The sequence below is a fragment of the Sus scrofa genome, chromosome 6 (genome assembly GCF_000003025.6).
Source record: "Sus scrofa isolate TJ Tabasco breed Duroc chromosome 6, Sscrofa11.1, whole genome shotgun sequence".
NCBI lineage: Eukaryota > Metazoa > Chordata > Mammalia > Artiodactyla > Suidae > Sus > Sus scrofa.
Genome location: NC_010448.4, coordinates 70,196,837 through 70,211,181, shown reverse-complemented (window position 1 = coordinate 70,211,181; position 14,345 = coordinate 70,196,837). Strand labels below are relative to the sequence as shown.

Below are 14,345 nucleotides of genomic sequence, written 5' to 3'. Positions count from 1 at the left end.
GGCCACATTTGTCACTTCGGATGGATCCCTCCCAGTGGTTGGGAACCCCCTCCTCTTTGTCCTTTACCGGCCAATCTTCCTTCAACAGAGCTGCGGCCTCATAAGGGTGTGTGGATGGCGGCGCGTGGATGTCTCTGTGCCCGCAGCGAACATATGTCCCGCAGCGTCTCAGCACTGCGTTTGTCCCAGTCACATGTCATTTTCTGGACTCATGCGCCCTGTTCATATCACACGTGGAGGTCTGTGGCATAACATCCGCGTGGCCACAAGCCTTGCCGTCGCCAGGAGAGTTGATAGTTGCCTGTTTCTTCCCATTTTCCATATTTTGGCTCTTTTATGCCGTTCCCTGGTTTGCTTCCAGAATGTTTTGTCTTCAGAGAGGGAGCAGGTCTGTCTCTGACGTGGGCAGCTGACACGGAGGGGTTTTCTTAGGGTTTAGAATGGAAGCGCCACCAGCCAAGGCGGTGGGGTGTTTCTGGGGTCGCTGGGAGAGCATAATGGAGAAGCATCATTACGTTGGCTCTTAGGGCTGAGGACCGAATGGGTAATTAGCGTGTCTAAATGAATGACATTTTAATGGAGACCATTCCTGATCCCTACAGGGGAGAATAAGGATTCTCCAGTGAAGTTAATCCAATGTGGGTCAAAATTGTGATGACAACTTAATAGCATGTTTGCTCGGTTAGACACCAAACCCAAACACACTGTAATATACTCACAGAATCCCCGCCACTGAAAAGTCTGCCTTGTTTGGGTCGCTTATGATTGATTCTCTTCAGCTGTTTGCTTCACATCGGCACCCTGGATGCAGGTTCTGCTTAGGACAGAATTACGTGGACCAGGCACGACCAGAGCCTCGTCCAGCAGGACTGGAGTGTGGAGGGTGGGGGCATGTGTCGCTGGAACAGCACTGATCTGTACGGGGCGCCGAGGGCAGGATTAGTGGGAAGGGTGAAATTCTGTGAACAGACCCTGTGTAAAATGATTCACACATGTACACGCACACTCGTGCACACACGCACACGCACACTCTCTCTCCTCCTGGTCCTGAGCCCCCATGTCTCTGTTGGAGGAAGCTTGGCTGATCCGGAAAGGGCAGAGAGGAAGGGGCTCTGTCCTCTGAGGCCAAGATCCCAGGTCCCGCGATGCACAGCAAAACCAGACATGATCCTTGCCTGGGTAGGGCTGGCCCCTAAGTGGGGGACGAGAACTTGCTCTGGGACCTGGGACTGGGGTGTGGTTTGTGACAGGATCACAGTGAAGGCTTGAACCAGAAAGGCTGGGGGGCTGGCGGGGGTGGGGGGCAGCACTGGAGCTCTGGTTCTTGTGTGTTTGTGGCGACACCTAGTGGCCAGTCCCTTGTCTTCCACAAGGAGAGAGCTGGTCCTTGGACGCAGGACAGATTTTACCCTTGGAAGCCCTAACTCCCAGTTTGAGGGCTTCATGGAGGCTTCAGATGTCCTTTGAGAACATGACAGCCCAAGGCACACAAATCACTCAGGAATGAGAGTCTTCGGAAAAGCTAAATTTGGCTATGGCAACTGGATTAGGGGTTTGCATTGGACCCTAAGAGATGTGGCTATTGCGAGGGAATCCTAGACGCCACAGGGCCTGAACTCTCCATTCAGCCAGCCCAGCGGGGGGGGGCTGCATGCCCAGGGGGTGGGGGAGCCCTGGGCAGGGGCGCAGAAGCCACTCCAGTCAGGCAGTCAGGGAAGGGAAGGCTGTTCCAGATTCGGGGCCACCCAGGGCAGAGGCTGCTGGGGGAGGAGCTTCCCAGCAGGTTCTGGGGCAGCAAGGCAGAGGGGAGGGAACCGTGCTGGGATGGGCTGCATTGGGAGAGATGTCATCTCTTCTGGCCAGTCGTTGGGGTGGTGGAGAGGAAGGAGGTGGGAAGGGGTCAGCAGGAGAAGTGAGAGCCCAGAAGCCAGCCTCCCGCTCAGCTGTGCTCAGAAGCTGGGGCTGTGGCTGAGCCCGCCATGCACCTGGCCCTGGGGGGTGGCTGGCTGCCTCTCATCAGAGGTTGTTCTGGAGGCGGCTCTGCCCTCCTTCCCAGTTAGCAGTTGTTAATGAGGCCCCCTTCTGAGCCGGGGAAGTGGCAGGAGAGCAGACCAAGAGGGAGCCTGGCATTGGTGGCGGAAAGGAAAGCCCTATAAGGAGACAGCCCCACACAGCTGCTCTGTGAGCCTTTCGCCCTATAGTGTGGGCTTTGGGGGCCAGGGCCCCGTCAGCTCCTGCTGCCCGGGAAGCTGCTGCCCGGGGCTCTGGCGTATTTCTGAGTCGGCCCTTTGCCCGGGAGAGCCTGCTGGTCCAGGGCTGGCCAGCCCCCGAGGGATGGACGGTGTGAGGAGTGTCCTTGGCCCGCAAGCCCGGCTCCCTTGCTCCTCCAAGCGCAGCTCCTTGGCACCCAGGCTGCGGAGGCTCCACCCCCACCAGCTGCTGTGTTATTTCTGACTCATCCAGGAGTTACAAGTGTGTAACCCTAACCCCTCCACGCCCGGCTTCCTCCCCACCGGCTCCTCCTGGAGGGAGGAAACCCTGGGACTGCTCTCCCGGGACCTTTCTGCAGGTCGGGTCCCTGCAGCACCTGGACACGGCTGCTGCCTGCAGGAGCCACCCTGTGACAGGTGGGTGGACCTCTGGGGGCGGTGGGGGCGGTGGCGAGCCTGGGCGGGTGTCTGCGCCCATGGCCCGGGCTCGCTGTCCCCATCGAGGGACTCCTTGGAGCCCAGCCCAGGAGTTGGCCTCTTGAACTCGGCAGGGACTTCTGCAGAGGGAGCTGTCTTGGTGTTTGGGGGCTGGGTACTGATCCCAAGGTCTCTCCCGCTACAGGCCCAGGCTGGCGGCCTCCGATCACGTCCCTTTGCTCCTTGTAGGAGCTACTCGCTTTGAAAGCCAGGGACGCTTTGGGCTTTCTGTACCACCTCTCCTGGGCTCGTGGCAGGAGCCTTGCTGAGGGGGTGGCTGGAAGGTGGAGCTGGCCAGAAGTCCGGGTCACCCCGGCCCCCGGCCCGACATCGTAGGCACAGAAGGGGCCTGGCCACCAGGGCTGCGCCTGCTCCAGGGGTAGCTGCTCAATCCTGCTGTCTGGGGCCAGTGGGGGCTCAGGAGGAACCAGCAACCCGCCACCCTTTCTGGGCTCTCGGAAACCAGCCCCCGCAGCATCGTGGGCTGCCTGACGACTCCTGCCTGTGGGGGGCTGGGTCTCGTCCTCACACTGCCCCCCCCCCATGATTCTCCTCCCTCCACAGGAGTCCCCAGAGCTGGCCAGGGGATGAACCGCGAGGGGGCCCCCGGGAAGAGTCCGGAGGAGATGTACATTCAGCAGAAGGTCCGAGTGCTGCTCATGCTGAGGAAGATGGGCTCCAATGTGAGTGCCTGCGGGGCGGGAACAGTGGGCACCCAGGCGGGCAGGGCAGAGGGGCTGAGGCCCCCTTCCGCAGCAGCCGTGGTTCCGGGGAGGGGTGTGCTGGGACCTCTGGTTTGGCTTTGAGGCTCATTCAGTCTCCCGGCCCAGAGATGAGCATGTCCAGGTCCGCAGGCACCGCTGGGGCCGTCTTCCCAGCCCCATGCCAGGTCTGGCCCAGGTGGGCGTGCGTTCTAAAGCCCCCACCTTCCTCCCTCCCTCTCAGCCCTGAGAATCTTCTCTCCCAGGGGTGTTCAAGGGCAGGACAGGCACCAAGGGGGCAGCAGGTGTGCGGGGACCCTTCTCACAAGGAGAGGGAGGGTCTGCCTCGGAATCCTGTCTCAGAGCTGATCCCGGTGGCAGGCCCTCGGGGCCCTGGGAAGCAAGTTTCAGGGGTGGGAGGAGGGGTGCTCGCCCTGGAACTGAAAGGCCACATCTCAGGAACAGAGGCCTGGAGTTCCCGATGTGGCGCAACAGGATTGGCAGCATCTCTGCAGCTCCAGGATACAGGTTCAATCCCCAGCCCAGCACAGTGGGTCCAGGGTCTGGCGCTGCAGCTGCAGTGTAGGTCGAGACTGCAGCTCAGATCTGACTCTTGGCCTGGGATGCCATGGGGTGGCCAAAAAAGAACAGAGGCCCAAGGAGCAAAGGAGGAGGCGCCCTCGGGGATCAAGCCTGGCCGGGCAGGTGCCTTCAGGGAGTGGCTGCCTGGAGCCCCTCACCCGGCTCTCGCCCTTGCAGCTGACAGCCAGCGAGGAGGAGTTCCTGCGCACCTACGCGGGGGTAGTGAACAGCCAGCTCAGCCAGCTGCCCCAGCACTCCATCGACCAGGGTGAGTCGAGGGCCACAGCGCCAGCCCCACGCTTCTCGGGGATAGCAAGCTGTGGGTCCTTCAGGTCATAGCTCGAGCCCTTCTGCCTGGGTGACCCACGAGGGAGAGATTTGGGGCAGACAAGGCAGAGCTGAGCCCCCACCCCGGCAACGGCAGCATTGAGATGTGGAGCCCAGGAAACCTCTGGAGCCTCCAGGCTGGTCCCTTCTCCTAACCCCAGGTGGGAGCCCAGGCCCCAGTCGGATAATGGTGGCGGTTACAGGGACTCTGGTTCTTGCATTGCTTTAGCCTTTGGCGGGACCCCGGCCTGCCCGGTGCCCAGTTCAGGAGCAAGGAAACCGCCCTTGTGTGCTGGGGTCCGGCCTGAGTGCAGGCTACACGGTGGCTGTTGTATTCCTGGCTGCACCCAGGGAGGTGTCCCCAGTAGCCCTGGAGGTCTGTGTGCACCTGCAGAAGTTCTTTCTTTTTTGAGCGCCCTCAGCCAGCCGTAGCTGGTGGTGGGTAACACTGAGGATTCATCATGTAGCAGGCTTGGGCTTGACACACGTCGTTTCCTTTAACCATAGAGCGCTCCCAGCTCTATCGCTTCTACTGAGCAGGGGAGAAAACGGGTAAGAAGCAGTAAGTCTCGGCAGCCAGTTCATGCCGCCGATTATTAGAGGGCCCAGGATGCAAAGCTACAGCCTGACTCCAGAACTGGGTTTGTCACTGTCTGTCCTGGAGCCACAGGGCACGTAATGGGCTCTCCGCTTTTGGAAGGCTGAGCCTGACGCTATAGCCCGGGATCCTGACCACCAGCTTCATCTCGTCCTTTCCTTGGGTTCTTATCACACTTGGTTGGAATTATTGGCCTTTGAATGGTGCAGCCAAGTGGGCTGTCCGGTGGGAGCGGGCTCTCAGGAGCAGCGTGCAGGTGGGTGTGTGTGCTGAGGAGGAGAGCAGATCTGGCACAGGGGCTGCTTTTCTTGAAGCTGCTTTTAGTCTCCTGGATATCTCAGGGCTCGGCCCTGGCACAGGGCCCGGGTCCCGAGCTCTGACGCTGGGTGTGACCCGGCCTGTGCACCCAACTCAGCAGAAATGTACAGGGTGTTCCGGTGGCTCCCGCAGCTCTCGGGGACAGCGCCTGCCTGGGCCACACTCCTGCCACGGCCTGTTCTGCCCAACTGCACTGTCAGCTCCCACCGGGCAGGAGACAGGAGTATGGAGTTGGCCCGCCTCCTGGGATGTTTCTTCTGGGAGAAGTCTTCTCTCTTCCAGGGCTGACCTGGGTTTTAGCATGGGTGCCTCTCCCCTGCTCCTGAACCACAGCCGCCTGAAATCCTCCGGCCTTGGCGTCCCTGGGGCATCACCTTTCCTCCCATCCTGGTCTAGGGTCACTGAGTTAACCTGAACTTGAGGTGGTAAGAATGCCTCTAGTAGGAGTTCCCCGGTGGCTTAGTGGGTTACTGCTTTGGCTTGGGTCACTGCTGTGGTGTGGGTTCAGTCCCTGGCCTGGAAACTTCCACATACCCTGGGCATGGCCAATAAATAAATATATAAATAAGTAAAAATTTTTAAAAAACTGAAAAGAAGGTCCCTAGTAGTATGCTCTTAATGGAAAAAATCCAAATAAACCATAGAACTATATGCTGGTATAGAAGACGTCACCGCATACGCCCCCTCACACACAAATTCGTGCATGTACGTGTATAGAACCAAAAATCCCCAAAGAATGTGTACCAGGTTGTCCATAGGAAATTTTTTCTTCATTTTTTTTTTTGTCTTCTTCGGGCTGCACCTGCAGCATATGAAGGTTCCCAGGCTAGGGGTCCAATCAGAGCTACAGCGGCCAGCCTATGCCACAGCCCACAGCAATGCAGGATCCACAGTTCAAGGCAACACCAGATCCTTAACTCACTGAGCGAAGCCAGGGATTGAACCTGCATCCTCATGGATACTAATTGGGTTCATTAACCACGGAGCCATGATGGGAATTCCTATAGGAAATTTCCATAGAGAGTAGAACTGTATACGGGACTTTTACTTTCCAAGCCACCCAAGTCACACTTTTTTTTTTTTTTTTTGGCCACACCTGGGGCTTGTGGACATTCCCCAGCCAGGGACCGAACCTGTGCCACAGCAGCAACCCAAACCACTGCAGTGAAAACGCCAGATCCCTAACCCGCTGTGCCACAAGAGAACTCCAAATCACACCTTTTTGTAAAAACCAATTTTTAAACATTGCACACACATTTCTTTTATAATAAGAGGAGATTTTGGGGGGGGGTCTTTTTGCCTTTTCTAGGGCCGCTCCTGCGGCATATGGAGGTTCCCAGGTTAGGGGTCTAATGGGAGCTGTAGCCACCAGCCTACCCCAGAGCCACAGCAAGGTGGGATCCGAGCCACGTCTGCAACCTACACCACCGCTCATGGCAACACCAGATCCTTAACCCACTAAGCAAGGCCAGGGATCGAACCTGCAACCTCACGGTTCCCTAGTTGGATTCGTTAACCACTGAGCCACGCCGGGAACTCCATAAGGGGAAATTTTTATAAATATTTTTAAGAGAACTCTATCTTCTTTATCTAAACCAACAATTGAAAATAAAAATGAGCTCAATCGAGTTAAGGCTGTCACAGTGACTTCACCTGGCTCGAAACTGCTGAGCAGGCAGCAGCGAGTCGTGGATGTGTGGGTGTGGTTTCTGGGCCCTGGAATCGGGCCCTCATGGGCGTGGGGCATCCAGACAGCCAGGCTGGCCAGGTACCTCTCCCCAAGGGGAGCAGGTTCCTGGAACTGAACCTGGACCTGAGGAGGGCTCTTTGGGGAGGTGGTCTCTGCTGCTGGGGTGCCCTTCAGTCTGCCCTGGCCCCAGGGTCCCTTCTGCCGGAACCACGCAGGAGGACAAGGGCTGCAGAAAGGCCTGAGGGAGAATTCCCCTGGAGCGGTCGGAGGGGGAGGGGGCGGTGCCTGCACAAGCTTCCCGGGAATACTGTATTTTCTTTGTGCCAGTGAAACAGCAGTCAGTCTGGCCTCTCCCACTGTGGAGGTTCGAGCCTGAGAGCAGGAGCCCACGTTTCTACCCACGCTGTGGGGCCACATGGCTCTCAGCTAAAATTCTAGTCCACCCACCTTCTCTGTTGGCAGAGCCGACCTCAGCTGATGCCACAGGGTGTGGTGTCATCAGGGGCTCCAGTGCTGCCCAGCTGGCTAAAGCCCTGGATCATTGCTTCCAGTGCGCTTGACCCCAGCTTGAAAGGCCCAGAAAGACCTAGGAGAGGTCAGGTGATGGGCTGGAAGGTCCAGCAGAAGCCTGGTGTGAGTGCCTCCTGCCACTAGGTGGCACTGTCCCTCAGCAAATGCCTGCGCTCACCTCCTACAGGCCAGCAACCCCTACCTAGGCTGGTCTAGCTGCCCTCAGAAAGGGGCCTGAGGCTGCCCCACCAATGGATCAGTGTGTGGCATCCGTCCTGGGGTCCTTGCCCATCATCTTAGACCTGCACACGCTTCCCCTCTGGGGCTGGGAGGGTCCAATACCAGAAGCACTGCTTGCCCTCCCCAGGCCTGGGCAAGAGAACAGGCTGGACAGCTCTCGCCCACTGTGGTCCTGCCTCACGCCCAGGCCTCCTGGCCTCCTCCCATCCCACTCTTCCCACATGGCCATGTCTTCAGTATCTGCTGGGTCCATGCAGGTGCTGGAACCCCTGGGGCACAGGCCTGCACCTTAGGGACTCACTGGATGCTCCCAGCAGAGGGGCCAGTGCCCCCCATCACCGAACCGAACTGTGGACGGACCCGCCTGGCCTCTGCTGCTCCGAGACCACCCTCGAGAGCCTCCTTCTAGAAGCCTTCCTTTCCTGGCTTTGTCTTCCTCCCTCTCCACCTCCCCCCTCCGTGCCTCCCCCACTTTCTGCCTCTCTTGCTCACCCCCAGGAGCACCCCCTTCCTCTCATGCTGGTGTCCCCATACTCTTTCCTGTCCTGTTGGCCTCACATGCTCCTCCTGGGATCACACACGTGCCCGGGACGCCCGCAGAGCTCTGGGCATGTCTTCCAGACACACACCCTCCGCCCGACCCCTCCCCTGACTCCAGACCTCGAAGTGCCCGCTCTGCCACACCCCCACACTCAACAGATCCAGGGTCATGACCTCTACCAGCCCTGGATCTGTGCTTCTGCCTGTATTCTCTGTCCTGAGGAAGCACCCCCCTCGGACCCAGTGTCCGGGGACCATCGCAGACTCTTCCCCAGGCATCTCGGAGGTTACCAAGGCCCTTGATTCTCCTGCCTAGATGCTCCTCAAATCTGCCTTGTCTTCACCGTCCTGGTTTGAACCCCCATTTTGGTCTGAGCCCACGTTAATTAATTCTTCACCGTGAGCGGCTCCTTCCTGGCGTCTCAATTTCTCCTCCGACACCCCCAGTGCACTTTCTGCCTGTAGCCAGAGTGGCTTTCCAAGACTGTACCATGGGCCTCTTCCCAACTTAAGATCTTTCAGGGAGTTCCCATCATGGCTCAGCGGTAACGAACCAGACTAGGATCCATGAGGATGCGGATTTGATCCCTGGCCTCACTCAGTGGGTTAAGGATCTGGCATTGCTGTGAGCTGTGGTGCAGGGCACAGACACAGCTCAGATCTTGTGTTTCTGTGGATGTCACATGGGCTGGCAGCTGTATGTAGCTCTGATTCAACTCCTAGCTTGGGAACTAACATATGCTGCAAGTGCGGCCCTAAAAAAAAAAAAAAAAAAAAAAAAAAAAAAAAAAGGACAAAAAATCTTTCAGTGGCTCCCTACTGCCTTAAGGATAAAACCCAGCCTCCTCTGAGAGTTCCCATCATGGCGCAGTGGAAATGAAGGAAATGAATTCGACTAGGAACCATAAGACTGCAGGTTCTATCTCTGGCCTTGCTCAGTGAGTTAAGGATCTGGTGTGGCTGTGAGCTGTGGTGTAGGTCACAGACTCAGCTTGGATCTGGTGTTGCTGTGGCTGTGGTGGAGGCCGGCAGCTGTAGTTCTGATTCAGCCCCTAACCTGGGAACCCGGGCGGCCCTAAAAAGCAAAAAAGCAAAAAAAAAATAATAATAATAATCCAGCCCCCTTAGAATGAAGAGCAGGACCCCCTGCCTTCCCCCACACTGTGACCTCATGCTCCATAAATAGCCACAGTGAGTGGCTTTCAGCTCCTATTGCAGGCGGTGTGTGACCATGCCTGTCTGCCCCTGCATTTGCCTCTCAGCTGCCCAGCCCTGACTGCCCCCCAACACACACACCCCTCCCACAGGCATGGCCAGACCCTCCTGTGATCTCTTCCACACGCGTGTGCCTCGGCTGTGCTACTCCTCACACCATCTCCTGGCCCATCTCCTGACCCACCCTGAGCTCCTTGAACTTAAGACTGTGGCTTCCCTCTGTATTTGTGGGGCTGGGCCCCCGGCCCTGGCGTGGCCTTGGGTAAATGAATGGACGGGGCTCTGGGCCTCGGAGCCCACAGTCCTCCGGAAAGGCAGGAACGTGGAGCCAGTTCTCTGAGTGCTGTCTCCTGGTCCCCAGGGTGGCCAAGCCGACCTGACAGCCTGGCAGGACTGACTTTGAACCAGAGGAAGTCAATACTTCTCTGGAAAGGTCGCCTCGCTGAGAAGGCCCAGCTGTAGGCTCCAGGGAGGAGAGCAGGCTGAACAGAATGCTGAGCTCATCCCTTTCTTGTCCTCAGTGCTCTTCTGTCCATGACATATATCGATCATTTTTCCTGGCTACAAAAGGATGCATAGTCATTGTGGAAAGTCGCTGGGGAGGATTAGCTGTTCCTGCTGTGGCGCAGTGGGTTAAAGGATCCAGTGTTGCTGCAGCTGTGGTGCAGGCCTCAGCCGAGGCTCAGATTCAATCCCTGGCCCAGGAATTCCATATGCTGTGGATGCAGCCAAAAAACAAGAAAAAGAAAAAAAAAAGAAGAAGAAGAAGAAGAAGAAAGTCATTGGGAAAGATTAGAAACAGCAGAAGAGCTTAGAGATTCCTATCTCATAGTTGGAGTAACTGTTACCTTGTGTTAATTGCTTTTCTTTCTTTTTTTTTTTTTTTTTTTGTCTTTTTAGGGCCACACCCACAGTATATGAAGGTTCCCAGGCTAGGGGTCCAATCGGAGCTGTAGCCGCTGGCCTACACCACAGTCACAGCAACACGGGATCTGAGCTGCGTCTGCAACCTACACCTCACACAGCTCGTGGCAATGCCGGATCCTTAAGCCACTGAGCGAGGCCAGGGATCAAACCTGCGTCCTCATGGATGGTAGTCAGTTTCGTTAACCAATGAGCCACGACAGAAACTCCTATCTTCTGTTAATTTCCCAGCAGCCCTTGAATACTTACGTATTTCTATTATAAAGTTGAGACCATACAGTGTAACATTTTAATATCCTTTTAAAAAAAAAAATGCTATGGCTGCTCCTGTGACATATGAGGGCAGAGACTGAATCTGGGCCTGAGCCGCTGCAGTGCCAATGCCAAGTCCCCAGCCCTCTGTGCCACAAGAGAACTCCAGTGTGCCCTCATTTTTTTTTTTTTTATCCGCTTTTTACTGTTGGACATTGGTTTCTCATGTTTGCTGTTAATTATAACAGCAAACATTGACTGAGTTTCTTCCAGGTTCCATGTCAAGTGGCACATAACATTAGCCCAGGGAATCAGGCAGGAGCTGTCCCAGGCCCACTTTCACGAGTAGAAAACTGGCCCGGGCAGTGACAGGTTCAAGGCCATGGAACAGGTCATGCAGGTCCAGGGTGTGGCCAGCAGAGAACGTCCAGGAGAGGCTTACGGGCCATGTGCGTTTCTAAGCAGAACAGCGTTCTAGCTGAGGAGCAGGCGTCACATAGGCAATCGGCACAGCGTGCCAGGAGGGCACGAAACACTGGAAGGGTTTTCTGCTGCCTTGTTATTCTGGGTCTTCACCTCCAGGCGCCTTTGAACGTGCTAGTCGCCTTTGAGCTCCGGTCTCTCCCTGCCCCAGCTCCGCACAGAGGACAGACGCCCTGCAAGGGCCAGTTCCAGGTCCCCAGTGCCCTTGGCAAAGGCCTCTGTGTGGCCGGTCTCCCGTGGAAATGCCACCCTCATGCTGTGACTGGTATAGACCCTGGGCCAGCCATCCCGGGGCGCAAGGGACCCCGTCTAGACGTGGCCCATTTCATTAAGGAAGCCCTCGTCCTTTCTCTTCCCTGCTTCTTGGCCCTGGAGCGGCAGTGCTGGCACGGGGGCTCCTCAGGCCTGTTCCAGCCTCTGATCACACTCTTGCTTGGCGAGACTTTCCAGGGAAGGTCCCCGGCCTGAGCCAGCTGGGCGGTCCCAGGGCTCTGCCGGCTTTCCCCCTCGGAAGCCAAGGCTGCCGGCTCAGGCTCTGCTGCTGCCAGAGAGCCTAAAATAGGTCATTTGGTCTCAGGGTTACACCACAGACCTTGTTAAAATAGCTGTGGTCTTGGGCAACCCAGCATGGAGCCAGCGGCCAAGGGGAAGGCCACCCGTTGCAGACACTTCCAGAGACCCAGCAGGCTCCCCCCTCTGCTCATCACCCTGCTTGACCCTCTCAGCGGCCTGTGGGTCGGGGTGCTGGCACGAGCTGGCCTTCTTCCTGGAATGCTCGCCCATGCCTCTGGCCCCTGCCCTTTCACTGCCTCCATGCCACCCTCTGTGCCCACCCGGGTCGGCCCGGCTTCCTCTTCTCGTTCTAGAACTGCCTGCGGATCTGTCCACATCATGTCAGGAGCCCCGCTGGGCTGGGCTCTGCTGTGTGTGCCGTCTCGCATTTGGCCATGGTCCAGCTGTGGCACAGAGCAGGGGTCTGTCGGGTCCTTTGGAGACCTCCGAGGCTCCCTCTGTGTGGGGACCGGCTGCCAGGGGTTCTGAGAGCCCCTCTGCCCACGTGCGGCTCCGAGGCTTCTCTCAGAGGTGCCAGGTGATCACCAGCTCTGGACTGAAATTACAGTCAGGCCCCGGGAGAATTCACCCGGTGGGATGGGAAGCTAATCATTTTTAACGTTAATCAACACTTCCATGAGAATTCCCTGGAACCTAGTGATAGTAACATTGGACCAAAAAAAATCTCATATACGTTGAATCCAACTGAAAACTCAACCAGAAGGACTTGGTATGTGAGAACCTGCATCACAGAAAAAGAAAAAAGCATCCAGGAGCTCCCCCAGTGGTTCAGTGGGTTAAGGACCTGGTGTTGTCGCGGCTGTAGTTCGGTTCAGTGCTGTGGTGTAGTTTTAGTCCCTAGCCTGGGAACCTCCGCATCCCTAGGGCATGGCCAAAAAAGAAACAAACAAGCAAACAAAAAACAACCCCAAGAAAAGGTGAGGGTGGGGCTGAAGAGCAGAGCTGGCCGCTCCTTACAGCATCTGGTTCTGGCCTGCGCCTGGCTGCCTTCACCCGCCTTGGCGTGATGGGTCCTGTCCTGTTGAGCTGAGAGCAGGGGCCTCCAAGCCCTTGCGCACCTCTGCACCCACCTCCCAACACCCCGGCAGAGGCAGACCACTCTCCCAGAGAAGAGCATCAGGGGCCGCTCAGGCCAGCGATGGCACAGTCCTGCTCATACCAGGCCGTTGATCTGACAGCCCCCAACCTCGAGCTGCTGGCCCAGCAGGACGGACACGGGAACGGACACGTAAAGAACTTTAGGTGCGTCGTGGCTCAGTGGTAACAAACCCAACTAGTATCCATGAGGACGCGGGTTCTATCCCTGGCCTCGCTCAGTGGGTTAAGGATCTGGAGTTGGCGTGAGCTGTGGTGTAGGTCACAGATGCAGCTTGGATGCTGCGTTGCCATGGCTGTGGGGTAGGCCGATTCAGCCCCTAGCCTAGGAACTTCCATGTGCCATGGGTGTGGCCCTAAAAAAGACAAATAATAATAATAATAAAGTCAGTGGTGACTTTTCCCTGTCGGTGTCTGTGGATCCTGGCTGGAGGCAGATAGCTGGGGGCCAGGGATTAAATGGGCGGTGAGGACTCAGGGGCAGGAATGATGCTGCTTTCAGAATGCTGGCTGAGAAGGGACAGCAGCTCAGGGGTGGGGACCATGTGTAGCATCGAGTTCTTGGAGTGCAGGCCACAGACCACACCTAAATTACAGAGAGCACGTGCCAAAATGCAGGCACCAGGGCACATCATCCATCCCACCCCTGATGATTAGAGAGGCTGCCGGGAGAGCCTGGGAACCTGCATTTGAAAGAAGTCCCTGGAGGAGTTCCCGTTGTGGCTCAGTCGGTTAAGAATCCAACTAGTTTTCATGAGAATGCAGCTTCAGTCCCTGGTCCTGCTCATTGGGTTAAGGATCTGGCATTGCCATGAGCTGCAGTGTAGGTCATAGACGCGGCTCAGATCCCATGTCGCTGTGGCTGTGGCATAGGCCTCAGCTGCAGCTCCAATGTAGCCCCTAGCCCCATAACCCCATAGGTTCTATATGCTGCAGTTGCAGCCATAAAAAGAAAAGAAAAGAAAGGAAGAAAGAAAGAAATGAGCCCCCAGGGTGGTTGTGACACCCACCAGAATTTGCGACTATGCCAGGACTAGGCAAAGACCCCTGGAGGGACCCACCTGTCCCCGGATTCCGTCCCTTCTCTGCTCAGGCGAGCTCTGTGGTCCAGGAGGTGGGTGGAGGCAGGAAACCTGAGTGAGGATAACGGGTACCTCACCTGGGAAAACCCCCCCCCGGGGTAGGATGTGCATGTTGCCTCAGTGGGTGTCAGGGGTGAGGTGACCCGGGGAGGATGGGATGGAGCAGCGCAGGTGTGATGCTTGATGCTCCTGGGCAGTCCCATGGGCGGGGTTGGTGTGTTCTGCTGACGAGGAAATGGAGGCCCAGGTAGGCAGGGTCAGACCCAGGCCCAGGTACCAGAGTCCACCAAAGGAGCCCAAGCCTGGGGAGGCCCTGGCTGGTCTGTCGGAAGGCCCAGGGCCTCTATTGGGAGCTGCCTCCGCACCTCAGGCCATGTGCTCCACCTTCTGGCAGCCAGTGCCTGGCGATGTGGTTGTCAGCCTGGAGCCCTGTCAGCGCCACCAAGCCTGGAGCCTACTTTGGCTGCTGAGACCTTGGTGGATCCGAGATGCTGTCCCCATGGCAACCAGTGTCGTGCTGTCTCTGGG

At 57.2% G+C, this 14,345-nt stretch overlaps 1 protein-coding gene across 7 annotated transcripts in view; it reads left to right on the top strand.

Annotated features, from left to right (window-relative positions):
* CTNNBIP1 (catenin beta interacting protein 1) overlaps positions 1 to 14,345 on the top strand; it is a 56,626-nt gene that overhangs the window by 30,379 nt on the left and 11,902 nt on the right. For 3 of the 7 annotated variants that reach the window (XM_021095300.1, XM_021095301.1, XM_021095303.1), the window contains 2 exons: positions 3,252 to 3,370; positions 4,148 to 4,238. In XM_021095300.1, the coding sequence (XP_020950959.1) occupies positions 3,275 to 3,370; positions 4,148 to 4,238 (187 nt within the window). In that variant the 5' untranslated portion in view covers positions 3,252 to 3,274. Of the gene's footprint in view, positions 1 to 2,463; positions 2,628 to 3,251; positions 3,371 to 4,147; positions 4,239 to 14,345 lie in introns of those variants that run through there. The other 4 variants (XM_021095297.1, XM_021095302.1, XM_021095298.1 and 1 more) reach the window with 4 other exon arrangements.